Source organism: Festucalex cinctus, chromosome 7 (assembly GCF_051991245.1).
Source record: "Festucalex cinctus isolate MCC-2025b chromosome 7, RoL_Fcin_1.0, whole genome shotgun sequence".
NCBI classification, from domain to species: Eukaryota; Metazoa; Chordata; class Actinopteri; order Syngnathiformes; family Syngnathidae; genus Festucalex; species Festucalex cinctus.
The window spans coordinates 2,683,548-2,711,546 of record NC_135417.1 but is presented as its reverse complement, the minus strand read 5'-3'; the positions used below and the strand labels follow the sequence as shown (position 1 = coordinate 2,711,546).

Sequence of the window (27,999 nt, the reverse complement as noted above, 5' to 3'; positions counted from 1 at the left end):
AAAATGAATGTTGATATATGCATTTATTTATATATGCAATCTAGACTTTCAGTTACAGGTGTAAACATATTTTCCTTTTATACAAGTATTAAAACAAAAACACATACAACTCAAATCACCTGTGCACAAGTTTTTTTGTTTTTTTTTGTAAGTAACCTTTGGCTTTTTTTCCTCCAAGACACAAATCAAGTCACATTGCCACCATCACCGACACAAAAAAACACAAAATTCATCAATGCATTTTTTAAATCATGCGACAAAGGCAGCTGTGATGAACACAAGACCACTTGACGAATGGTGCGGCTCTAAAAATCGCAGCCTGGATCTAAAGCAGTGCGTGTGTGTGTGCGTGTGTCCAGGCAGGTACAGTTTGAGCTACCATGTGACCAAAAGATCCCTTCTCATATGTCAACATGTCCATCTAAAGCTCCCTGCGAGCTACTCATCACATTCGCACTATAGTCAACGTTATTTACAGATGCTCAGGAAATCCCACCCCCCACCCCCACAACAGGTGACATCAAGTATCTGTGACTGTACAAGCTCAATGCGTGCATCAGAGGCGATTGCCATCACTGGTTCAGCTTGTTTACTGATGTGTCTTATTTTATTTTTGCAGTCTGTTTTAACTGAGAGCGTTTGTGAATTAAGTACATAAGGTGACTGCACTGAAGAAACAAGGCACAAAGAGATTACAAAACAAATAGAACATGAACTGGTAACGACAACAGCATACCGAGGAGTGACATTTGGACTTCTGGTTCCTTCTGTTTAAAAAAAAAAAAGAAAAAAAAAAAGTTCGCATCCAGTCCGTGTGACCCGCGCAGCATTGGGAAATCCATCGTGTTTCCTTTACATTCTTGTCTGCGGATTTACACGAGAGCCTATAGATTGTCAATGCAGACATACAGTGGAACTTCCAATGCTTCAAAAGTTCAGTTGAAGCGACATTTTTGTGAAAAATAGGTGCAAAAAAGAAACCCTGGGTGTTGTGTGATGAGATGTTTCTAATGTAAAATATGTGCAATCATATGACAGCAATTCATTTTCAAGACTGGAATCCATAACCTCTCAACTGTGAGGCCGATATGCCAACCACTAGTGCACTCTACTGCCAACAATCAACTCCTCACACAAATTTGACTACAAAGATGCTAATTTAAGTGCACTATAAATTACCACTAGGTGACAGCAGTATTCCCGATCCTGCTTCCTCTCTATTATGGGGCTCGGTAGTTTTACTTTAGTTTTTCACACTTCTGAAAGTCACTTGAAACATCATCGGGATAGGTACTAGGTTTTATGTTTGACCATTTAAGTCACCCATGCTGTTGGAGGTTCCACTGTATATTGGGTATCTTGTCACTGAAAACCATCCCTAGTCATTGTTGCGCTGGTTGATGACATCATAGCACAATTCTCCAATGGTGATGCATTTGAGAGCACGATACAAAATAGTTTTTTTTTTAGGTGCATTACATTGTTGCTCAGACTCCCGGTGCACATCCTCTGCTGTTCTTTGGCATGACTGGTGTGTGTGTGGAATCACTCCTATGAAGTCCAGTATGTCATGAGATAAAATATATTTTAAAAAAAAATTCCCAAAACACAAAAAGGTGATCATTGGCATAGTCCCAGTCCCAGTTTTGCATACGTGCTTTTTTTTTGCCCCTCATCACAAGTTCAACAGTCCTTAAGGGGGGAGTGGTTAGGGTCTTCAAGGCTGCTCTTGAAGGTGAGTTACTTATTTAAAAAAAAAAAAAAAGCTTGTTTTTCTGCCCGGCGACACGTCCAAGGATGGAAATCACGATGAAAGCATGCAAGCTCGTGTTCTATTCATGCTGCTATGTTCTTTTTTGTTGTTGAATTATTACAAATTAAGACCTTTTTTATGGTTGTTTTCTTTTGAAATTGCATTTAGTTCCTTGGATATTCCTCCCTGCTTCACATTAGGCTGTGACGACCACGCAGCAGTGCTTCAGGGTGGCTTGCTTGATAGTTGGGACTGCACTTCACAGTTTGGTTTACAACAGCAGCATGTCAGAGACGTTGTACACTTTTTTTTTTTCCTTTTGGTGGCGGTGTGTGTATTCCTGTGGTTGTATTTGGTGGAGCCATGTATGTTTGTTTGTTTGTTTTTTTGGCTTTTTTTCAGGCTCTGCGCTCCACCGGCTGTTGCAGACACACTTCACTTCCCGCCGACACGATGGGGAGTCTGTTGTCCATGTGGTAGCTGATCAGGTGACTCACACTCTCGAACCGATGGTCTTTTGTACGGACCTGTGAGCACAAAACATATGTTAGGAAAACTAAATCTGTCATAGCCTGGCAATAGCCTGCTATTTTAATTTTACTAACTGCTTTTGTCAAGAAAATATTGATACGTCTACTGTCCAAAGACAAAATCCATTCATATTTTATACTTATTACCCCAGATGACTGAGATTTTTTTTTTTTTGGATAAATTGCCACATATTCCAGTCTGTCCAAATTTGACTATTTTTTTTTTTTTAAATCCAAAATTCTATATCATAGTATAGCACTAAAAGGAAATAATTAACTCCACACGGAATTATTTAATAGATAATGATATAGGAAAAAGTTTGGCCATGCACAACACATTTCATTATATATCCATTATAGTGATAAATTACTTTTACTAATATAAATAGCATGTAGCTAAATGACAAGCATGAAGAGCTTGCTAAAAAAAAATTTTTTACTGCAATGGTAGTTTTTTTGTTTTTTTTTGTTTGTTTTTTTTTTAATTACACAACCACAGGGTTGGTGAATCCAGGTCCAGAAAGTAATTACCCTTAAACAGCTTGGCTTTAGCCACAGGTGGAGACTAGCTCCTTTACCTGCCAATTGATTAGAAGCACCTGTGGTTCAAGCCAATCTGTGTGGCAAGTTTTTTGTTTTTAACTTTCTGGACAAGTATTCAATGACAAGTATCTGAGTTGTGGCCTTATTCATTTATTTTGTGCAATTTTATTTCATTTTACTTTGTATGCGAGGAATTATGTAACGCCTCAATTACAGTACATCATGTACGATAGTCTGAAATAATGAAATTCTTTTTTTTATAGTATACTCACACAAAACACAATTCATATTTCATTGTATTAATTATTGTATATTGGGGTATGTTAATTCCTATCAATCGTCAACTTTTAATCCTTTTAAGTTTCTATGAAAATTTTACAGAAATGTTACATTCCTCCTTATATCCCAAACAAGTAAATCAATCATTTCATATTACTTAACATTGTACACCGACTATCCCAAAAGTCACTATTCACTTTCTTTTTATCATTGGGACAGACGTGATTCTGTCATCATTTCACGGCTTAGGCTTTGCAGTTTTTCTAAGCCTGTCATTCCCTTGCCCGCGGCTCACCAGGTGACATTGGAGCACCGTTGCAAAATTTCCACCTGGCAAGAAGTTATTCAGTCCCCAACGGCAGTTTAGTGCCAGTTTGAGAAGCTTTATTGCCATCAGACTGCTGCAATGTATAGTACATCTTAAGCCTCAGGTTGTTGAGAATCACAATATTTGGCTTGAAGCCTTTGAATAACCTGAAGTTGGTACATATTTGGACAAGAAACTGGATGCAAATCCCTGCATCCCCCTCATTGATCCCATCAGGACTCACCACTCCTTCCGGGTCGACGAGGAGCAAATGTTTGGGTTGACCGCCCTGCTGTCCCGTGAGGACGTACTGCCCCGGCGTGGTTCCCGACTCCCGCACCAGAAAGTCTCCGTCGCGGCCCAGCAGCCTCTCCGCCTCCCTGCGACTTAAGCTGCCATGGAACCAGGTCTCGCACTGTAGTTGCTCCACCAGAGGGGGCGCTGCTGTCGTGGAACCCCCTAGGGCATCATCAAATGGCTCTTTAAAGACAGAGGGATTTTCACTTTTATTAGGAGGACGAGGTGTATCAACTCCATTTATTATGTTTATATGTGTTTTCTTTAGTTTGCTTAGCTATAAGACTGAAATAGTTCAAATTGTAGAATATTCTTCAGATTGTTCACATGCACATAAATATTTGAAGATACACACATGCTGTTCAAACTTTTTAACAATTTAAATTTGCTTTTTGTTTTTGTTTTTCACAAGCCAGTGCAACATATGCACAGCAGATATGTTTACATTGGAGTGAACAAGTATATGCTCTGATTTCATTAGAAAGTTGTCTTCTGTGGTCATGAACTCCTCTACCAGCATTCTCACCCTCTCTTCCTCTTCCTCTCTCTGCCATGCTTCAATTGTTAAAAAAAAAAAAAAAAAAGTTTGTCTGTGGTCTCTTTTATAGTGCTTACTTCCTGATTGAGGTGGTAACAATTAACCTTTGAGGTGTTTGGCCAGGCGGCAGTGTTTTCAAATGGCAAACATGATGTGACCTAATGTCAGATTGTTGTGTCTTATGCAGAGAACCGTGTTCAGTGCATTTAAAAAGTGGCATTTTGAATTGCAAAATATGTGTAAAGCAGAAAATGTGTTTAGGGTTTTGGAGAGAGGAGACTTGAGAAGAGGTTTTGCTCTCTCTGCGTCAGTTTAAATAATTGTGCTATGCATGTCATTTTAGTGTTTGAGCAATTGGACAAAATTGTAATAGACAAAGGCTCTTTAATACTCATCTTCCTGCAGGCCTACAAACTAAACACGCGCATGCATACCTCTTCTTATTGCATGGGTAACTGATTAACCCTTGATTTCCTCAAGGTAGAAAGGTAACTATAGCTACCATTTCATGCACTACCGATGTTTGTCCAGACCCATTTAATACTCTCGCACAAATTACGAAGTGGTTGGCAGTAGTTTATGGAGGCTTTTGTGAGTCAAAATTAAAGGAAAATGAAAGTAATTAGATAGTACATTGTGAACAAAAATTATATAAATGATTAAAATGGCAGTAATTATAAACATTTAGACTTGAATACTGAAGGTTCAATATAATTGATGATCATACTTTTATTTCACATTTTATTTATTTACTATTTTGGCAACAACTTTAATAGTAGCAATTCCCTCTTGAACAAATAATAAATAAAACAAATGAGTACTATGCACAGTTAATGCAGAGTAGCAAAATATGTGAGGTGCATTAGGAAGTTTTATTGTTATCAAACAGTAGTTATTTATTTGTCACCTACACCATGGTCTAAAAAGTTATGTTATTGAAAAACATAGTTTTATTACATGCTATGCTTAGAGTCATAGTAACTCACTCATATCAAAAGCATCTCTGTGAGCATTGCCATTGGCGGCAACTGGTGGGCGGGGTTTATCCACATTGACGTAAGAGGGGTCATCAAACATCTCTCGCCCTCCTTCCTTGGCACCTACTAAAAGCAAGCACTGAATTTACGTTACGTTACGCATATTTAATCTTTCACTCTTCATTCTGCGCCTGAATGATAACGTTGACGCATCCCATCTGCTGCCTCAAGGGCATTCGGAGCTTACCTGGCAAAGGCGGCAGAGGCTGCTTGTGAATGTCGTTCTGACCCGGCTGGCCATAAGGCTGTAAAAACACAAGCACACGGACGCATCAGAAATGATTTAGACACATGTAAAATTGTACTGCATGTGCAGAACATTGGCCTTTGGCCACTTAAAAAGATTTGAAAAAGTCAATTGTGACATGCTGAGATTAATCAGAGTCTCTGTTACGCTTGTCTTACAATTGATTGTGCTCTTATCTCTGAAACGCAGAACCATCAGGATCTGTGTTTCATGTGAAAGCAACGCATGCGTACATAACTCTTGTTTGTCTCACCAGTGTGGCTCCCGGACGTGGTCTCATGTCAACCAGACCACCAGGGGGAGGCTGTTTACCGGGGAAGTTATTGTAGTATGGGACGTCAGGCAGGAGGGCGGCCTCGTCATCTTCTTCCTCCCATGCAGAGCCATCAAACGGAGCCATTCTGATGTAAAAAAAAAAGTGGTACACATAACACACAAAGACGAGATTGTATGTGAAATGTAAGTCAAGCCAATAGATGCATGCGTGCATGAGTACCTGTCATGAGGCGTGACCAGTTTGGGTGGGTTTTTTAAGTACTGTTTGAAGCGCAGTTCGAAGGCCTGGCCAATGGTGCTGATGACTTCCTGGGCTAAACCCTCAGAGCATTCCAGAATGTGACATGCTGCAAGGCAAGAGGACGATTATTTGCACTTCCATAGACAAAACACTATTGGGGTTACAGTCTTACTCATTGATACTTGTTCAATAACTAATACAAATTTATTGTCAGATATGAATTTAATTTAAATTAAAGGAAACTGGAGAACTCAAATACAAAGGAAGAATTTGCAGTGCTTTCTGCCCACGCAGTACAACCCTACTTTTTGACTCTCATCGTCCGTTTGAACACAACCTAGGAGTTGTCAGAAATCTCAACGACAGATACAAGAAAGAGGAGACATGCGTCGCTGAGGCTGTAGCTACCTGCAGGTACAATAACTGGGCTTTTGTCAAATCCACCAGGGAAAGCAGAGCCTGCCGCTACACCCTGTCCAAAACGGGAGGTGGAATGTTGTGGTCCCCTACGTGCTCAGTTTGTTAGAGAAATACGAACATACTGTAACATTCCAATGCAGTTCAAATCCAGCAACACCCTCAGACAAAAACAGGTTCACTGCAAGGACAAACTCAGCAAAGCAGTGCAGAGCCCTGTTGTCATTTTTTTTCGTTATTCTTTATGATACACGTTATAATCCCTACAATTCAACTAATAATGTTTATATGACATGCTTTTGTCAAAATACCACAACATTCAAGAATTACAGCACACGTTTGATAAAAAAGCCTTTCTGAAATCAGCCCGTTTTGAGGAGGCGGGCCTGTGTCATGTAATCGAGCCACTTCTCAACCTTCCCCACTCTATAACTGTCCTTAAATAGTCAATAAAAATGTATTGCACATCAAAGCAAAATATTGGACCGAACATTCACGTAAAAAAACCTAAATGCAAATACAACGGAACTGTATTAAAAGTTAAACAACAGAAATGTTACTTTATTGGATTAAAAAAAGAACAACATAAGCCACTATAACATTATCCACAGTTTCTACAATTCAGTTATTCTTCCGCAAACAGTATCACAAGGGGTTCTGCAACCATACTCGTAGTGGATCCATGTAAGAAGTGCACATTGGCAAAAACACAAATACAAATTCCCACCAGGCCAGGCTTAGGAGAAGCCAACATAGAAAAAACTCACACGAAACAGTGGATTACTATGATAAATAACTGTACAGTTACATTGCAATCTGGCAACATTCAGATTGGCTTGCTCACAGACCCGCAAATATGGAGAAAGATTAACTAGGCACTCTCTCGGGACCTTAACTATCTGTATACAGGCATTTAAAAAAACAATTTCCGATAATATGTCTCGTTTAAGGACAAAATGAATCTGTGGTGGATAGGAAAGACTTAAAGTGACAGAATGGCAATGTTGCTGCTTTTGCTCACCTCTCTGGTTGACTGGGTCTTTGGCCACATATGCTACGTACTCAGCCGTGTCCTGAGGGAGAAAGGGCGAGATGATTAGGAGAAAGCAAGGGGAGGCAGGGGATCAATATAGGAAGAAGAAGTAGTGTGCAGTTTTGTGACAGAAAGGCTGACAAGAAGAAAGACCAAGCCGCAGGCTTTTGGAGTTGTAACAGGAGTTAGGAAAAACATAACACAGAGCTGAAAGAGAGATAAGCCGGAGTAATAATAAGATCAAGCTTGGAGGAGAAGAAGACCGGCGAGGCGGCAGTGGAGTGAGTGGTAATCATTGGAATAGAAGATGACAGAAAGAAGCAGGAAGGACGGATATGCAGGCTGGTTGGAGGAAGACGGAAAAAGGCCAGATAGAGAGAGGGAGAGATGTGAGCTCAGAGAGGTGGCTCGGTTGACTCACTGGGTCTCCTCCAGAGGCGAAGGAGATGGACTGCATGTGATGATTGGCGATTATCTGTGGAGGGGAAAAAAGGGAAGAGGAGGAGGAGACAGACACAGACAGAGAGAGACATGGATGACATGAAGGACGGGAGATGAGAGCATGTGGATGAGGAGACATGCAGAGTCATTACTGGCAGAAGTGCTTTGTTTTTCCATCACGTGCGTGCCATGAACTCTAGCAGAGATATAAAAGCAAAGGGCAACGCGTGGGACATCTTTTCAACAGTTTGCAACAAAAGTGGAGCATGGATCAATATCAGCATTAACACTTGACAATACTCTCTGGTCTCAGTGTTTGGCCAGAGACTCATTTTGCGAATAGCTGCCTGTTTGTGTTTAAAAAAATAAATAAATAAATAAATTACTCGCTGCATTACTATCTACCATCTCTCCATCGGAAAACAGGAATACATAAGGGTTGTAAAAATAGTTGAACAGTGTCCATGGGAATTTATGGAAGTGGAAAACGGTCACTTACAAGAATAAACTGCAGGATGTTGTACTTGGAGAAAAAGATCTTACAGCATAATTACTGTTCGAACAACCACATTTATTAAACATTTAGTTGCACAACGCATCCCTCGGTTTCACACAAACACTTCCTGCACAGTAAATGAGGCAACAGCCTGTTCATGCAATGATAACTGGAAATTGGTACATACGAAATTATTTGGCTTTGAGCAATTAAATTGGAGAAAATAAATTTCACAGAGCAGATGCTAGCATAAATTGCAAAGTAGATGAAATAGAATGGCTAACCTGGCATGAAAATGACCAGCAAATGGCACATTATTTACTGCACCAAAAACAATTGTCACTTAGCTTTCCATTACATCTGTCAAGCATCTTAAATATCCTGTACAATTAACAAATGTTTTATGATGGTGACCGTTTGGGAAAAATTAATTCACTTGACATGTTTTGACCAACAAGGACGCCAAGCAGCATCATTTAACTTGTACTCAGTTTTGGATGTATCACTAAATGAGAAGACTTCAATTCATATTTGGATTTTACACACCGAGAGTCCTTGACCGAGGAAGCACACCCACGTTACATCCCTACGTTGGCGTTCCCCTCTGGAATTTGACCTGAAGATGTTAAAATGTTGCCACTGCGCTATAATTTGCACGTTATCCTTCAAGTTACGCAAACCCTGTTCATCCTTTGCGCTCACATACACCCACAGGATGGAGGCTGGAGTGAAATGTGTGAACGCTATTATTATTACTGGGATGTTACGTATTGGCTTTTTTGTCTGTCATATGGCTGGTTTAATATGGGATGACTGCAGTCTGTGCAATCGTGGTCACTGCCGAAGAGAGATTCTGTCCCACCTGTTTGCAGTCGGATGCCAGCAGGTTGAGGCTGCTGGTGGAGATGGTTAGGCTGATTGTCATGCCAGCAAACTGCAGGTTGCTCTTGCCCAGAATAGATGCGAGGCAGCGTGAGGACGGCTGTGAAGGAGAGAAAGCAGAAATAAACAAATACAGTGCAGCGTATGGGTCAGCAACCTTTTTGAAGAGCTAATTAATTCAAAGGGCTACAGTTCATCAATGTGAAGAGACTGATCATGTTAACAGTTTCTCACAATAATAACAATGAAAGTAGGAAACGGATAAATATCAAAATGCAACACTAGATTTCTATACATCTTTACAAGTGTTTCCATTAGCAAACGATTACTTCTACAACATTCTTAGAAAAGCACAATGTCCCATCACCAGAGAGCTATTTCTAGAACAGGCCCACGAGCGACTCATGTGGTCCTTGGAGGCGATCTGGTGCACCAAATGGCAACCTTTGGTTAAAACAAAAAAAACAAAAAAAACAAAAAAAACACACTTTGATAAGAGCCTCACCATGTCAGTGTAGGAACCTGTGGGTGTATGTGTGGAAGTGCTCGTGACTGGGCTGGGGTGTGAGAGAACAGCTGCAATTGTGAAAGCGATCCTGTCTGCTGTGCAAGGCCAACTGTGGCCCATGAGGAGCAGACAGGACGATCCACAAAGCCTTGGCCAAGACCATCTCTTGAGAACACCAGTGCTATTGTGCCAGTGTGTCCCTGAAAGCAAAACTTTGGGATAGGACTCACATGCCTGGCTAGAATAACTAGAGATTACAATAATTAGAGGGAGCTTTTAGGTTTGCTAGCTAAATCTTATAATTGTGTCAGCTACGGTCTGCTACAGGCAAGGCATTTCTTGGTTAAACAGTGCTATGGCACGAGGCCATTGAGTATAGCCACCTGTCTGTTTTTAGTTTTACAAGAACCGAGCGCAGACCGGCTGTTGGAGCTAATCTCTAGTCCTCATGACATTGGCTCCATACAAACGAATGTCCCAAAAGTGGAAAAATGGAGGGGAAAAAAAAAATAAATAAAAAAATTGCCCCAAAGATCTACATACAAGACATTTTATACAGTATGTACCTGGGTCTAAAAAGTGAAGTGTGGATCGTCACTGTCACCAAAATGCATAAATACAAATAAATCAATGAATGAGGTGATCATTGCCACCCTCAAATATCCAAACTCTCACTTTTGTCTTGGCTACTTCCTCTTTCTATCATTATAATATAGGTAGGCCAGGGCAGTCCTCTTCCTCCTTGACAATCGCAACATGTTAGTGGCAGCACTTTATTTTTGTCTTCTGGTTAACTTAGATTAATTTGAATTAATGTTAATACATTTATGATGGTGCCAGTTTTTCTCCTGGAATGAATCCATCCGCTTTAAATTATGTCCTAAGGGACTAACCTGGAACCTCAACTTTGGAGGTTACGCTGTAGAACCTATGACTCCACCTCTCGAACCACTCTTGTAGCGACGGCGTATGATTGGTAATTACCTGCAAGTACACCACTGTCCGCAGAAGTGTACAATCAACCTAAATCCAGACGCATGTGTGATGCGCCAGTTTGTGTGACTGAATAGCCGACTGACCACAGAGTGGACAATCAAGCTAAATCTAGCTCTTATCCCGAAAACCCTTTACCACCGCTGCCCACTTAAGCTGTATAAATAAATAATGTCCCAAATGGGTGTGCGTACGTAGACAGTGTGCATGCTGTGTACCTTTCTTCTTCTCTGGGCTCCTTTGGCTCCTGGCACAGCCTCGCACACCACCGAGATGGCCTCCCTGAAAGATTTACAACATGCAAGCATGGTGTACCATATCATTAACGCTGACACCTTAACGACTATCCCAACGTATTGTCGCTGGTGGTGTGTGCTCGTCCCGGCAGCGACACAGACGAAAACATTGCGACGGAAACCAGAAGGAAACCACTGGAATGCCACAACATTCTAATTTAAGGGGGGTCAGGAAAGCAGCAGACATGCAGACACGCACCATGCAAATACTAAGTCAGACTCGACAGCAGGGGAAAAAGGATGGACAAGCAGGCAAACACAGAAATGTGTCTAGCCACATTTTAACCATATAACCACTCCAGACACATGAGGATTGCAACACTCGAAACAGCGAACATTGTGTCCTCACCTGGTGACCTGAGTTCTTGTGTTGAAGTCCAGCGCTCGCATGGATTGTAGGACCTCTACGCAACCCATGTACTGCACAGGAAATAGGAAGTAAACGCAACATGAGCAACACAGGAATAAAGCAACCTTTTCCTGTTGGCTTAACTTTTGAAAAGTGTGCCAAATAAACTCATAAGACACTTTGTTAGGTACATCCGCAATATTGATTCCTTGATTGTTAACAAATGTGTCAATATTAAGAGTGTCAGGCGATTAATTAATCGAATGACTTCAATAGTTAACTCACGATTAATCGCAAATTTTATGTTCTAAATGTACAATAATTTTTTTTTAGAAGTTCTCAAACTCTTGTTATTAACATAAAAGTGGAAAAATATGTTAAACTAATAAAAATATGGATGCATCTTTTAGGCATTAATATAGTAATTTCATAATAATTCATAAAATTGAGTTAAGATTAGCGCTGTCAAAGTTAAAGCTTTAATTCGAGTTAAAGCAGAGTTAAAGCTTTAACTTTGACAACACTAGTGCTACAGTAAAAAAACGTGTGATATTGATTTGTGTTTTGTGTTGGTCATTTTTCTGCCACTAGATGGCATATTTGGGGCAGTGTGGCTCAGCGGTCGTCTCCCAACCCAGAGGTTGTGGGTTCAATCCCATGCCGTTGTGACCACGTCGAAGTATCCTTGGGCAAGATACTGAATCCCCAATTGCTCCTGATGCTGCGTCATCAGTAGGTGAATGGGTCGTCAAAATGTAAAGTGCTTTGAGGGCCTTGTAAGGTGGAAAAGCGCTATATAAATGAAGTGTCTGCTGCCTTGTGACTGGAATTCCCCCAGTCCAGGCTTTCCAACTGAGGGGCGGTCATTAATCACGCGTTAAAAATAATTAGTGGTGTTTTCAAGGACCTTTAAATTAACTCAAAATTAACGCACTATAGTTTGACACCGCTAGTCAATATATGGATTTTTTTTTAAAAATCTTTAAGCTTTTAACTGCTACCGTATAGACGCACCATAAGTTGAAACGGTATAAGCAGACCAATGGTGACAGGTTACAAAGACGTTCACATACCCGTACGGAGTAGGAGACACCGGTGCTGCTGACCACATTGTCGGAGTGCAGCCAACCACGGGTGGGCTTGTTGACGAAGGAGCCATGCCGAGTCCATTCATCTCCTCCGAGCTGAGCACCTTCTACCCGTGCCCTCCTGGCTGCCCCTCCCAGCCGGTTCATGTCCTGCAGCAGGGGTCGGGGAGGAGGAGAAGGAGCGGTTAAAGGGGCGAGCGGGTGATGCAGCGGAGGGGAGGAGCTCGAGCTGCTCCCATCGTCCCCGGGGGACTCGACAGGTGCCCGGGGCTGCGGTTGCCTGCTGGAGGCCTTGAGTCCTGGGAGAAGGGTGGCAGAGACGCCCAGGCGCAAGGAGCCCATCCTTGGAAAGAAGGAGCAAAGGGTGGTGGGGCTGTTCTCAGGTGGCCGGGGAGAAGAGGGGGGTAAGATGGGGGTGAGGGAGGAGGAGGACAGAGAGGAAGGTAAGCCAGGAGAGGGAGTGAGAGGGGTGGCAGGACTTGAAGGAGGGAAGGACGATGGATTGGAGTTTGTCTCGTCAGTCGAGCTGAGCGATTCACTTCGGAAGTGGGTGTACTTTGTTTTCGGGACAAGCTCCATAATGGTTCAGTTTTTATGTCTGCACAAGTCCACACAGACTGTAGTGATTCGTATCAAGGTCTTTTTGTTTCTGAATTCAGAGTTTCTCTCTTAAGGACGCGCAGCCGGTCTCCCTCAGCGTAAGAGCGGCATCCATCTGTCCGGTTGTCAGTCCTCCACTCATTAGCAGGCAGCCCAAAGTGGACCGCTTGAAAAATGGCTTCATCCACAATGAAAGCAGTGTTAAAAATGTCTTTTAGGAAAAGAGCGGCGCTCCAGATGATGGCTGTGTACAGATGTAGACGACGGTTGCTTTGGAGCGTCTCAGTGCGCGACATGTTGACATCAGTTCGCTTCTCAAATCAGAGTTCATTGTGTGATCAGCTCATGACCAAGAACTCATCTTGCTCCCGCAAACAGGCCATTTAAAAAAAAATTATATGTGAAGATTTTGTCTCTCAGTCCAGCTGTCATTGGCACCAAAGAAAATCAACACAAGTGATTGTCTTTCAACACCACTTGCATATGTGCGTGTGTGATACTGCTCTGAGGAAGGAGTCTGCGTGCGTGCGCGCATGTGTGTGTGCGAGACAGCTCCCTTGGCAGGTCTGTCCAGCTTGGCACAGGCCGATAAAAACCCTATTAGCAGCCAACGAGGGGAATCGCAAGGGGGCTGCACACACTAACAAGGCGACGACACATGCACAACTTCAATTGGTCAATAGCCTACGACACACACCTGCAACCTCAAATCGGCTAAAGGAGAGAAAGCAAGCTTACAAATATATGGCTAGTGTCCAACTCCTGGTAGAAGCACCCTTGTTATTAAAGCCCGCTAAAATCTTCTACTCCCTCTCCTTTTTCCTCCAAACGATTTGGTGTCCGCCCTGACTGGCCCTAGCTGGTTCCCTAACCGTGTTGTCTTCCTCCCTCTTCTTCCAGATCACTTCTGGCGCTGCCTCCTTCCCTTTCTCGGCACTCCTTTCTCTCTTCTCCCTCTCTCCTCGCCTCTCCTGGAAGTCCTCTCTCTTCCTCCACACAATGTACTCAGCCAGCCTCTGTCTCTCCAGCGCCTCCGCCCTCTCCCGCGCCACCACTTCCTCTCGCCTCTTCCAGATGATCTCCCCCTCGCCCCCTCCCGCGGTTGCTTGCCCGTTCTCCAGGCTGTCCCGTTTAACAGTACCTCTTGTTTAGAAAGTGTTAACCCCAAGCCTCTCTTGCCTCCCTCGCCTCGAAGCAAGGGACAGCGAGAGGCTAGATATGCTCACCTACTTAGACACCAGAGTAAATTAGAAAACCAAAAGATTTAAGACTGGGCTAGCATCGGCCCGTTCCTGACTGAAGTTCCTGATATGGCTAAAAGAAGTGAGGCCGTTGTGGTTTGAAATTGGTCACCTCCAGAGCACCATTGGAAATGTGGTTAAGTGTCTGACATACACTGCAGTAGCACGGTGGTGATGTAACACTAGAGGATGCAGGCCATTGGCTAGTTGAAGGCCAACGGGTTTGTTGTGATAGTAATGAGACCTGATTTGTAATACACAATTAAACTCTCACTCTGCTGACCCCTTCAATGCATAGCAGTTCTAACCTTGTTACGCCAAGCAAGATGTCCAGATAGTAGTCAGTTACCTGAGAGAAGAGCAGTGATGTAGGCCTCATTCATCTAAAGATAAAAGCTTCCCAAGCTGTAGACTACTGTACAGATGTAGTGTACCACCTTATAGTCTGCATTAGGGGTGTTAAAAAAAATTGATTCGGCGATATATCGCGATACTACATCGCGCGATTCTCGAATCGATTCAATAATCGGCAGAATCGATTTTTTTTAATTTTTTTAATTTTTTTAGGATTCACACCTTGAGCATGGAAGAATGTTATATGAACGGAACATTAAGCCTTAATATTTTATTTTAATGCTGTTCAAACATGAAACAGATTACAACCTCTATAATTTCAGATAAATAAATAATACATTTTCATATAAATCTTACACTCTACAAGCTTACTGATTAGTATTTTCTAAATTTGAATGAAAAAAAAATCGCAACAATCGACTTATAAATTCGTATCGGGATTAATCGGTATCGAATCGAATCGTGACCTGTGAATCGTGATACGAATCGAATCGTCAGGTACTAGGCAATTCACACCCCTAGTCTGCATAGTCCAACCTTAAAGGCAAACAACAGTCTGTTTACATTAACAGCTTCCCACAAGCCAAAGTTCCGCAAAGAAAACAGTCTAACAGGCAACACCTCCGCCTCAGCGTGGCTCAGGCACTAGTTATAGTCACAATATCTTGACCTTTACTCCCTCCTGGGAGATCGGCGCACACCTTACTTAGATAACACCTGCGAGGTTTGGCACCAATATTTATGTGAAATAAGGACAAAAAAAGACACTTCAGACCACAGCTAAAGTCCCACGCACCAGCTTGCGGCGGGCGCACAACCAACAGTCGCCCACAACCAGTCTAGCACCACAGAGGGGTTTGTCTAGCAAAGCTCGCTAGTCATCCATCTGGTCGTGGATTAGAAGCACCGTGGACGAGCCGCTCACAGACGAGCAGTATGAGACAGAAATTGTGAAACAAGTATGGCTGGAAAAGTCACCCTGTATTAGGGCCATCTAGGGCCAACCATCAAGGGGCCACCAAGGCTAAACCAAACAGTCTGACAAACCCCAAATACAAATGGATTGTTCTTTTAAAAAAAGGATTTACAAAAGATTCAAACTGTAATTAGTTATTTAAACTAGCACAACTGAACTGTTCAAAGAGTTGTTAATCCTCGTGCTGCCAAAAGAATGCTTCAGGAAACAGGGTAGGTCAGGTGATTCCAGAGGAAATAACTCGCTATACATCCTTGGAAATCCTGAGTCATCTACATATGGACAATATGATAAACTGCCCAAAACACAACAATAATCAATTATGTAAACTAGCAACTTGCTGTACAGAAACTAATTGCTGTAAAAGAAGAGCTGATCCTTGTGCTGCCAAAAGGATACTCAAGCGCGCAAGGGAGACAGCATGTTAGGTGAGGCGACTTCAGGGAAGACCCGCTACACGTCAGCGGAAATCTTGAGTCATCTACATATGGACAGTACGATAAACTGCCACAAACATAACAATAGTCAGTTAATTAAACTAGTCACTTGTGTCTGGCTGTACAGAACCTAACTGCTGAAGATCCTTGCGCTGCCAAAAGGATGCTCAAGCACGCAGGGGAGACAGCAGGTTAGGTGTGGTGACTTTAGATAAGACCCGCTATACACAAGGGGAAATCTTGTGTCATCTGCACGTTGACAGGAGAAGAACCTGCTACAAATGTTATACTAATCATTAATTAGCCGTGTCAAGACCAGGCAGCCATGCACGGCAAAATGTCCACATGGAATGAGTTTGTTAATTTAAATTATCCCAACGTTCCTTCCAACGGCACATCAGTTTAACTGATGGCGATTCGGGTTCGCTGCAGGTGATTAAGGTGAGATCGGGACAAAGGAAGCGGCTGAGACTCGCCATAGGGTGAACACAGAATGGGGAGGGGGGGGGGGGGGGGGCTTACAGGTGACCTGAAACAACCCTGATTCTCTGACACTGGTGAGCTCAGCACAGACAATGACCGTCTAGAGCGTGAAAACAAAAGGCAGTGACCGTTTTGATGAAATTTTCTAAAAACTGTACACCATCACAAATTCAAATGTGCTGCATCATCTCAACTCAATGGATACAATTACAAGATGGAGAAGCACCGGTTTTAAACAAGCAACACAAAGAAAAACTTTACATGTTGCTCCGTCTGCAGTTGCAGCCCATTGCCATGGCAACAGACGATTAAAAGAGATGCCTGTTGAGGAGGTTTGCTGAGCAAGTCCTGACAATGGCAGAAAGAGAGTTGACAGACAAAGAGCGTAGTTGAATCGTACGACAGCTAATCATAATGCTGAAGACTCCACATGATTATTTCTTTGTCTCACCAAACAGTAGGACCAAACTCCCCCTGAAAGATCAATAGCTTTCAGGAAATGATCAAAGTTGGAGCGGTGTCGCGCCAGCCAGAAGAGCCAATCAATGTTGACATGCCATGTTGGCGGCATGCGGCTGGCTCCAACTAGGGCATGTCTGGCAAGTTAGAGTAAAACGACCCGACAGCAAGCGTAGAGAACAACATTGATGGTTAGAAAACTTGCATAAAAAACAACCTGAATATTTAAAGATAAAGATTGTACGCAACAACACACGAAAACTAGAACATCAGAAGGTCAACATGAAAAAGCACTACTTGAGTGAGTGTAATTAGTTCTTTTCTGTACAAAGAAGTTTCTTATTTGGTTTAAAAAACAAGCTGGTCCATATTCACATGACAGAAATGTTAGCCGCTCGTCTGTCCGTTCCTTCCGCTCAGTCCTTCCACTCCCTAAAAAAACGTCTCCGCTGAAACGCTCTTTCGCTGGATTAATTCACAAAGTCACCATCGGCTGCGCGTCTCCATCTTTCCACTTGTCCTCCTCTGTATTAGACTGTCCTCTCCTCTTCTACTTCTTTCCCCTCCTCTTCCTCATTCACTTCGGGCGGATGGTAGAATGGCAGCGCTGCCAGGGCGGACAATGGCACTACTTCATTGTGCTCCTCTTCTCCCCCTCCAATTCCACTCCGTCTGTCCTCCCCCTCCCTCCTGTCTGGGCGGGTGACGCTGCCTCCTATTCTTTGCCCTTACCGTCTCTCAGCATCACTCTCTCTCTTCTCTCCCTCTCTGTAACACACACATACAGTACCCCTCCTTTCCTCTCATCCTGTTTCCTCTCCTTCCCCCCACCTTCCGCAACCTCAGTATAGCTGTGTACATGTGCATGCACAGCAGGATGCTCCCGCCGCACATTAGCTCTCCGCGGGGAGATGGAGATGTGGAATAAGTGAGGAAACAAGGGCTTGCATGGCTGGAGTGTGGGGGGTCGACTGTCCAAAGCTCCGCCTTTACTCATGTTTGGTAACCTGAGATGCTGAGAGCGAAAGAAAAGACAGAGAGACAGGATGGAGACAGTTCACCCTCCCCTACGTAAGGTAGCGACACTGTGCGTTAGTGCGATTCTCTCAGGAGAGTAGCAGCAGAGATTGGCGTTCAAGCGTGAGAAGGCAGCGTTGCAGAAAGCAGAGGAAGTCACCCAAAGTGATCCACAGGAGTCCTCAAATGACACAAGAGGCACTGCAGTAGCACTACATAACCACGTGGTGTCTATCTACTGGGTATACGAGGTGTGTCAGAAAGGTTCCAGGAGTGGTGTCATAAAAGATATTCTAAACACAAACTACGAGATTTCTCCTTTCATGTGGGTCAGTCAATCAACAAACAGATCCTGTTGCCTTTGCTTTGTTCACTGCTAGGAATATCGCGGTTTAAAAAAAAGAAGAAAAAAAGTCATGATGTGAAAACTGCTAACACTTAGCGGTATGAGCTGATTTTTTTTCTGTAGTCTTAACAGCTGCGAAAAATCACATGACCACACACCGATCAGTCACAATTTGACAAATCCTCGTCAGAAAAGTCTGGTAAAGGAAGGATTATGCAAAAAATTTATTCCAAAGTGGCAATATTTCCAAGACGATTGCGAACGCCACCCACATTACCTTGAACTAATTCAATTTAACGTTAATATATTTATGTAACGCTGCCTTGAATAACCGAGTGCAGCTACAATTGGTGAAATAAATACTATTAACTTGCTAACAATGCAGATACATAGCATGGCTATTGGCCAACATTAGCTCGTTTTTGCCCTGATGTTACTTCACAAAGCAGTAAAAAAAAAGAGAATCAGCTATTCATTTTCCGAGAAATAAGTACTTTTACTTTGGTACTACAACAATTTTATTTAGAATAATCCTTTTTTTTTTTCTTTTTATGCCTATTCAGTGCGCGAGCTGCAACGGGACAAGTTGTGGCTATGTCACCAAGAACATGCACCTGCTCACACTGCCCTGAGCAGCGAGCATCCGTCAGTTCCAACTTCCTGATATCATGAACTGCAACTAGCATCGTCATACTAAGGCAAACTGCCAACTCGCCGGACCTATGTCCTATCCATTTTGAAGACATGGACGACATCAAGACGGACGTGATAATGGAGCTTTAGAAAATCCTGGAAGAATGCTTCAAGAAGAGTATGAAAATGTGGCAGAGAAGGCCGGGAAAGCGTGTTAGACAGCAGGGGGAGTACTTCGAGGAAGATGATTCAGTAATTTAGATTTGAAATATATGATCTGTGACAACAGTCCTGGAACTTTTCCGACACCTCGTAAGATCTTCTTACAGAAATACTGTGATATGATTGGTAGCCTGTTTAGTTATTGGGGAAGATAGACTAAAGTTCCAAGTGTAAACCCCCACCATGAAACACATGACACACTGTGGCAAAGGGTTGACAAAAGCCAACACTATGACTAGAATATAACATTGTACTGAGTGATAGGACAGTTCTTTTTTTTTTTTTTCAAATTCCCGCTATTCATCTACCAGGGAAGCTACTTTGTTTAATTTTAAATGTAATTAATAAAATAAAAGATCAGGCACGGCCACTCTTTTTGACTCCAAAGAAATTAGATATCAATAAGTTAGCAAAGAAAATAATCATCAGCTTCCTTGAAATTGTGGTTGCGTCGGCACTATCTACAAGGCTAATTAGATTCTTATGCTTTCATCAAGTAGCTGCCCCTTTATTAGATTCATTTATCATATTTGAAAGTGATGAACTGCAGTAGGGTTCATTTTAAACCCTTTGATGAATATACACATCAGAGGTGTACAAAGGAGTATGGGCTGAGCTGGGGAGAAAAAAAAAAGACAAATAGAGAAACGAATTGAGCATAATGCAATATTACAAGAAATACGTCAGAATGTAATGCGATTAAAGTCGGATTGTTCTGAGAAAAAAAAACATCACTTCAAGCTTTCAAGTCCAATTTATTCTTGCTAACTTTTTATTTTTTTCCCATAACTGTTTTTTTCTCAGAATTGTTTTTTCCGCAATAATCCAACTTTATTTTCACAAAATTCAGATTTCAAAATCCATCTATCCATCCATCCATTTTCTGAACCGCTTACTCCTCACAAGGTTCGCGGGGGGTGCTGGAACCTATCTCAGCTGGCTATGGTCAATAGACGGGGTACACCCTGAACTGGTCGCCAGCCAATCACAGGATATTACAAATTATTATTATAATTTAGAGTTTTTCCTGTAATATTTTACTGTCAAAAAAAATAATTCTCAGGAACGACTATTGTAATAAAAAATACTAATAAATACAAAAATGTTCTTGCAGAACTACAAATGTATTCTTCCCTAAGGAAAAAGTATAATTGCCATTTTATTTCCTCATGATATTCCGATTTCATGCACTTATTACAGCTTTGTCTCACGGCAGTTTTCAGTTTGGCCTCTAATAGTTTTCTAATTTCTGATACAATATTTGCCAATGGGATGTTATGCCAACCTTTTTTGCCACGGTGTTCCTTTGTGCTTTGTGACTGTGTTGCGTCTTACCACATATTCCATTGGCTGCCTGTGAGTCTGTCACCCTAAAAACACCAAAGTGCACATGAGCACAAGAGAGACACAGACAGACAACTCGCTGAGCCAGTCAAACAGCGTGCGCCGCCGCCGCTGCTGCTGTTGCTGCCCCACGTGCGGCTTCTCGCCTCCCAGCATGCATTGCTCCCCGTTGGAACTGCCGAGAGGGCCGCGAAGGGAAGAGGATCATGCACAGAGACGTAATGTTAAGCGGCGAAAGCGCAACACTGAGTGGGAGAGAGTACAGTAAAAGAGTGAGAGGAAGGCGAAGAGCGAGACAGAGAGGCAATAATCCAGAGAGCGTGTCGGAACACGGGCTTTGGAATGATGGGAATTAACTGAAAGGAGCGCATGTGTAGGATGCTTGTGTTTCGGCACGCCCGACGGCACGCTGTCTCCGAGCGTGCAGGAGAGAGGCAGCTGCAGCTAGTCAACATGAGATCAAATGGTTATGAAGAGCACTGGATAGAATGTGAATAAGTGTGAATATACTTTCCATAGTATGCTAAACGGCAACTTCAACAGAAACACCAATACGAGTTAATCAATAAATAAATCTCTACAAAGATAATAATGCTCTATTTTGACTGCATCAGAGAGATATTACGATCATAATTCTCATACCAATTTCAACAATGTTATCTGCTTTGTCATTGCTGTACAATGAGTTCACTATAACACGATTAAATTTTTTTTCCCCATGATGACATTCTCAGGGTTCGCCTGCATGTACTATTAAAACTGTGTTGTTAAACAATTAAGGACAACATGTTTATGACATCACATTTTTAAAACGAGCATTTTGTCCACCTTCTCTCCATAATGTGTGCGCACTCAGGGCTGACGACGAGGCACTCTAACGTGACCAACTGTGGCTGAAACCAAATGAAAGATAATGTATCTAATGTTAAATATGTGCTAAAAAGACATGCTGCTTTGCATAACCCAAAATAAACACAACACTTGGGAATTTAAACACCAACACCGAGCTGTTCTCGACATCGTTCATCCAGAGAAGATTTTTGGGATGTTGGCACTCTGTAGTGGTACAAATGACATAAGGCTCATGCTAGTCTCCAATATGTGACTGGCAGCTCAAATTCTTATAATGTGGGGGAGGAGTGAGTCATGCCCCTAGTGTGTCACTGGGCGCCCTTTAAGCCAGGCCCCCCAAAATACAGAAAACTTAAATGGTATAAAACAGTTTAATGCTATATCTCAACAAATGTATATAAGTTGCGTCTGAGTTCTCAGTCATTGCAGTTTTCAGTAGTTATCTCCAAACTGCAAACTGTATAACGTATTTAGAAACAAATCTCTCTAGAAACATTCACTCCCCACGCAGCAAAAATAAATAAACAAATACATACATACATACATTTTTTTGCCAATTTATTTTTTGTTTTATAAAGTCAAATAAATACTGTCAGACAAAGCATTGTAAAACAGTCAGATGTTGTGCCTGTAATATCTTCCTTTCTGTAAGTGTTAACGGGCCCAAAAATAAGTTATTTTCATCATTATAGATTTAATTAAAAAAAATAATACAAAAAATCGGCTTTTGGAATTTTAGTCAAATATCGGAATTGGCACTGGCCTAAAAAAACAAATCCACATAGGTCAGGCCCTAATTAAAAAAAAAAAAAAAAAAAAAAAAGTCTATGTTTCATAATCTCACTAATTTGTTCAAGTTCAAATTGTAGGTTTTATTTTCCTTGGAATAGAACTTTTTACACAATTTCGTGTTTTCTTTATTCTTATAATAGCACAGAGTCGTTATTTGGTTTTTTTTCTCATTAAAAATGTTTTGGATTTGATTTGAGTAAAATTGTGGTAGAGAGAGAAGATTAGATTAGGCATCCATTCAGCAAGAGATCGCCGTCTGCCCGTCTCACGGTGCACACTGCAAACATGTGAGCTGGCTATTTTGGGTTTGCCCCCACCGCACTCCCACATCTCTATCTGCTTCCATCATTCCCTTCCTGCCTCTCTCCTCTTACATCGTCCCCCTCGCTTCTAGCGCCTTACGCTTCCCTCAACACCGGAAGTCCTGGAACAACTTTGGGTCACAAACTTGCCAATTAAATACCAATTTCAAACCTTTAAAAAAAAAGTTGTCATGGTTAAAAATACCAAGTAGGCATCTCACTCACTCATCTCATGACAGCTCTGAAAAGGGAACTTCCCCTATTAGAAACGGAAGTGGTTAAATATGAATATGACATGAACATCTATGATTTCTGAAGTGCAAATCTGTATGACAAAAATTACAGTATAGTCTTTTTTTTTTTAACGAGTGATCTTTTTTCATTTTCCATCCATCCATCCATTTTCTTGACCGCTTATTCCTCACAAGGGTCGCGGGGGCTGCTGGCGCCTATCTCAGCTGGCTCTGGGCAGTAGGCAGGGGACACCCTGGACTGGTTGCCAACCAATCTTTTTTCATTTTATAAATTAAAAAAAATATATAGACAAACATTCCCAATTGTTCCTTAGTTTTTACTCAATTAATAAAAGCATGAGTGCACTGCTAACCCCGCCCACCCACTAAGGCTAGTTGAGAAACAGCCATCTCAATCATTAGGCATCAATTAACAAATTGATCAAATTGACCGACTGGTTCATTCAATCACAAACAGTTGTGCGGTCAGCGAGTTCACAACGGAATGGATTTACTGGATGTTAACTCGACTATCATCACCTGAGCGTCAACTACGAATAATCTGAAGTCATGCAACCCCTGCAGTAAACACATATTTACACACAACATTAGCATTGTTGTCGAGATGGTATACCAAGAGTTTCTTTTGTGGGATTCTATTTATAATTTTGAGCTATTTTATAATTGTAGGTGTTTACATCATCCTTGTGTGACGTCCAAAGCAAAACGAGTGTGAAAACAGCAAAACAAGCAGGGGACAGGAAGTACTGCTTCATTCCTGGTCGAGTAAACACGTTTCAAGTTGTTCCATTGTACAACCACAATGCTTCCACCATTCACGTTATGCTGCCTTCTCTAATTTTTAGAAACCGTGGTTGGTGCTATTTTATCATCATGTTAATTGCACTGAAGTGAAGTTGTAAACAAAATGATGCCCGATGCCTCCAAAGTCACAATTCAGAAGTAAAAAGACTATTTGTTGCTTAGTTGGTGACACCAGTTCTTCTCTAGTCGCAACCTGTGGTTAGTGAAATGAAGAGCATGTCAGCGGTGGATGTCCTTTGATATATGGAAGCTGTTTAAAAATGAAAGTAAAAAAAAAAAAAAAAAAAATCTTTCTGACTACTAAATTGATTAATCACCCAGCCCTAATGACAATTATTTTATACATTTTACTTCAAAAATTGCCTGAGAGTATAATAAAGATTTTATGAGTTCAGTTCAACCCTGCAACAGATTTTATCTATTTCCATTAACTCCTATCGGCTGCATTGGCTCTTAACAGCTCCACCGTGCATCCAATTAAAAATAATAAAAATGACACCAAGGCAGCGCCTGAGCGACGCTGGGGGAAATGCAGCTGTGGCCCATTGTTTGAGGTCGAGACCGTCGACTCGACTGCGTGCGTCGACCTTGAAAAGAAAACTTACATTCCGTCGCCACAATACGCCCCCACTGACAGACAAATACATCAAATTGTATTACATCCTGTTGACGTGTGCTCAAGTTGATGGCAAGCAAGTCGCCGCTGTTTTCGATTGATAGCATCACACTCATACTCACGACTTGCACAGACCTGCCAAGAAAGGAGGCAGAAACGATCGCAAATGTCACGCCGTCCCGTCAGTCAGGAGTCAGGACTGAAACTTTTCCCGTTTGATTGATGCTGAATTGGACAGATCCAATTTTAATCAAGTGGATTTTTGGATTGAGCCCATTTCTGCGTTAGAGTGCCCTGAGATTGCTGTCCGTCCATCTCTGTTGCTTTGAGCCTATACGTGTTTGTTTTACTCGTGACACGTCCGAATCGGCCATATTTTCGATCAGTTGTCACCCTCTCCATTTCATCCGCGTCCATAGCTTGACCGTATATAATATCACGTCAGCGTGCGGTGTGGCTGACCCTGATAAGAGCCTTCAGCCGCCTCAATCATCCCGCTTACCCTTCAGTCGCTTTCCATAATAATCTGACGTTCACCTTTTGGTGGTGAATTTAGCTGTGCTTTTGACTCCATGGATACACACAGCGGGAGTGGTGAACTGTAACCACAAGCTAGCTGACTGTTGGGCTTGTGTACACATTTGAGATGACTTGCAGTGATTGGTCTAAACCTGGAATATAAAATATGTGCTACAATACATTTTAGAATAAACACTGGGAGTGCTGATTAGGGAGGGGCATAATAAGCTATTAATTGATTGTTAAGAGATGGGTGATTATGTGAAGCTGGGAAATTATCTTAAAGCAATTGGGTCAAAATGGAGTGCAGTACTTGCTGCTTGTTGACTAAACCAGTTTGCTGTCTAAAGACAACTCCAGCGGGCAGCATTATTCTGCTTCATATAACATTAACATGGAAACAGGACTGATACCAGTACGAGTGTTCACTCTTGGACTACTCATCAATAGCAAGAACCAATACCACTAGGACTTTGATATATAAAATTTCATTTAACATAGTGACAATTTGACAAAACATTGTGAACAAAACCTTTGAGATAGAGAGTTTTCTAACTGACTTTGGCGCAAGGCGGGGTTTGCCCAGGACAGGTCGCCAGCCAATCGCAGAGCATGTAGACAAACAACCATTTATATTCACACCTATAAGCAATTTAGTCGTTTGTTAACCTAACTTGCATGCTTAATGTGTCATGACCGTGTTTTGCCTGTGTGTTATTTGGGGCCAGGGTTATGTTTGGGTCATGACCGCACAGTCAAGTGTCTCTTTTGAACTGAGGTCAAGTGTCTGTTTTGAACTGATGAAACCATCATCTGGTTTCAACTGGTCTTAAGCTATGCGATGTCAGAAGCTATGTGATGTCAGGAATCTTTAATCTCTTTATCTGGTCAACAGCCAATCAGATAATACCATGTCAGTCCTGTTACCCACATGTCTAGCCACAGCCAATCAGATTGATTCGCTGTCTATATAAGCTGTCTGAGAAGTGTGTGTTTTGGTCGGATTATTACCTCTGTTCATCTGTGCAACCCTCGTTGTTTCTCGTCTAGCCAGGTTTGTTTCACACCTCTCGATGTGAATAAATAGTTAAAATCTTATTTGGGTCTGCGTTTTTTGGGATCCAACCTCAGAACATAACTAGGTGCTTTTCCACCAACAAGACCAGGAACTTTCAGTTCTGGGTAAAGGGAGTTCTTGGTGGTAAAAGTTCCGCAGGGAATTTATAACTGAAACTGTGTAGGCAAAGAGATGAGGTTAAGTCCTGACAGTTAAGTCAACTGCCCAACATTAGCTTCCAGTCCTAGTTAGAAGGGAGCTAGTAGTCGGCTGGATAGTTAGTTAATATAGAGTGGATGTAAAATTTTACACAGCAGACAGCACTGTTCAAATGCTGTCAAGAAAAAAAAAAAAGTCAAGAAAAACATACTGGAAGAGCCAAACTTTTAACTTTTGGGATAAACAGGCAAACACAGTGATAACGACACCAACAAAATCTTCAAAAAGAACTGGCTGTCTGACTTGCAGAGCTTATTAATTAAAGGTGCATTGTGGACTTGGTCACTTTTTACTCGCAACTTTTCTATTGAATTTAGTGCATCTGGGCTGGCAAAGCATTAAAAAAAAAAAGGTGCTCATAAGTTTCTAAATAGATTTGTGGAATATATATCATTCTTAAAATAAAACATGTGATCAGACAACCACTTTTTTTTTTTCCAGAAAAGCCTGTATTCCACTGAAGTTGCTAAGTGTGTTAAAATTTGTTCGTCTCCACAAACTGTATCTGTAGTCACAAATCAGATTACAACTATAATGCAAACAAATCTGTGGTGTTATTACTTGAACTTTCCATGTTTCATGAAACTGATATGTAAACATGTGGACTGCACTTTTTAAGTGCTGAACTTATCTTGACATTAGGATTAAAAAAAAAAAAAAAAATCATGTATATAAAAATACAATAACTGAATGGCCATAATGAAGCGATATGAAACTTGCAATCACAATCAAAACACTGCAATGTTGATTTTAATTTGATTAATTGTTCAGCCCAAAATACTGATCATGTTATCGATTTGAAAGCTATCTGTTGGTCAGACTGTTTGTGATTATGAGAACAAATCGTTTACACTGTACCATTTAGAGACTTTACCATATTCCTAAATAAAGGAGAATATTTCTGCATAATACGTCTTATTTCTCCAAAAATACCAAAATTTCACAAATTCTGCCTGGGTATATAAACCAATGAGCAGGAAGGTTTAACCAAGATCGGAATGAATTGATTTATTTCTGTTTGTTAATAGTGCAGCTGTGTTTGAAACACAACAAAAACATTTTTTTCAATTATGTAATATGATGGCAAACTGAAGCAACTCAGTTGACTTGACACTGTCTAATTAAGCTCGACTCGTCCAGACTGAGAAGATAATGTGGTTACTCGTGTGGCTTCACCCTTCGCATCTGTGGAAATTGTGTTGACAGCTCAAAAGTTAAACATTAAAAGCTCGCGTGAGTCACATTCACGGCGACCAGGTGGCCATTAAACTGACCCACTGGAGCGAAACTAACTCAAGTGTGTGGACATGTACAGCAAACCGCAGAACGTTCCGAGACTAGAAAGAGTGTAAACGAGAGAGAGAGAGAAGTGGTCAACTTTTAACTCACCAGCTCTCTTCCTCCTTATACCTCGTCCTGCCCGCAGAACTTCCGCCGCCGTTGCACTCACGTCGAATATCATTAAACACAACAAGTAGGTAGAAGGTTGGAACGTCCACTAACTTTTTAATAAGTTCATAAGAAATGTGACTTCTGCTTCTTCTTTCCTCTCGCCTTCCTGCCCCCGCCCCTCCCCCTTCCTTTCCTCCTCCCCACTCGTCCTCCTACGGGCACGACTTCCGCGAACAAGAACCTGACGTCATTAGCGCGCGAGTGCGTGTGCGCGTGCGCAGCGTGCACCTGGCCGAACGGACAGGTTGCGTAATAGCAGAAATCCCATCGCGCGGTTCATTGAAAAGATGACGCGAACATGCTAAAAGAGTTGCACAATGCGGAAAATTTTAATAAATGGAAAGTTTCCATTTAATTTAAACCGCTGCCTGGCCACATCTGCTTATATCGTCATGATTCATCTTGATTTTCAAAGTAGCTGTGGATAGTGACATTTTTATCATATTCATTTCATGAAAACACGTTCACA

The 27,999-nt window shown here is 41.8% G+C and overlaps 1 protein-coding gene across 7 annotated transcripts; it reads right to left on the bottom strand.

Moving 5' to 3' along the window:
- Positions 1–4: 4 nt before the first annotated feature.
- On the bottom strand, positions 5–27,659 carry shc1 (SHC (Src homology 2 domain containing) transforming protein 1). Of its 7 annotated transcripts, XM_077526155.1 has the most exons (14): positions 27,468–27,659; positions 20,655–20,689; positions 12,537–12,701; positions 11,464–11,534; positions 11,037–11,100; positions 9,298–9,417; positions 7,920–7,973; positions 7,487–7,538; positions 6,028–6,154; positions 5,785–5,932; positions 5,472–5,529; positions 5,234–5,350; positions 3,657–3,892; positions 5–2,280 (listed from the first exon to the last, which is right to left on the bottom strand). In XM_077526155.1, the coding sequence occupies exons 2-14, from the start codon at positions 20,664–20,666 to the stop codon at positions 2,152–2,154; spliced, it is 1,353 nt and encodes a 450-aa protein (XP_077382281.1). In that variant the 5' UTR covers positions 20,667–20,689; positions 27,468–27,659; the 3' UTR covers positions 5–2,151. The 7 variants fall into 7 exon arrangements, with proteins under 7 accessions (XP_077382281.1, XP_077382282.1, XP_077382279.1 ...); XM_077526156.1 differs by lacking the exon at positions 20,655–20,689; XM_077526153.1 differs by lacking the exons at positions 20,655–20,689; positions 27,468–27,659 and having other exon boundaries at positions 3,657–3,871; positions 5,234–5,347; positions 12,537–19,434.
- Positions 27,660–27,999: the final 340 nt, after the last annotated feature.

Bases quoted from the DNA above. Each gene is read 5' to 3' on its own strand.
- shc1 (XM_077526149.1), bottom strand. From the start codon at position 13,130: ATGGAGCTTGTCCCGAAAACAAAGTACACCCACTTCCGAAGTGAATCG. The intron at 11,535-12,536 runs GTATGTGAACGT...TTTCCTGTGCAG, and splicing joins GTGTCTCCTACTCCGTACGG to TACATGGGTTGCGTAGAGGT. The intron at 5,530-5,784 runs GTGAGACAAACA...GTGTTTTTACAG, and splicing joins CACGTCCGGGAGCCACACTG to CCTTATGGCCAGCCGGGTCA.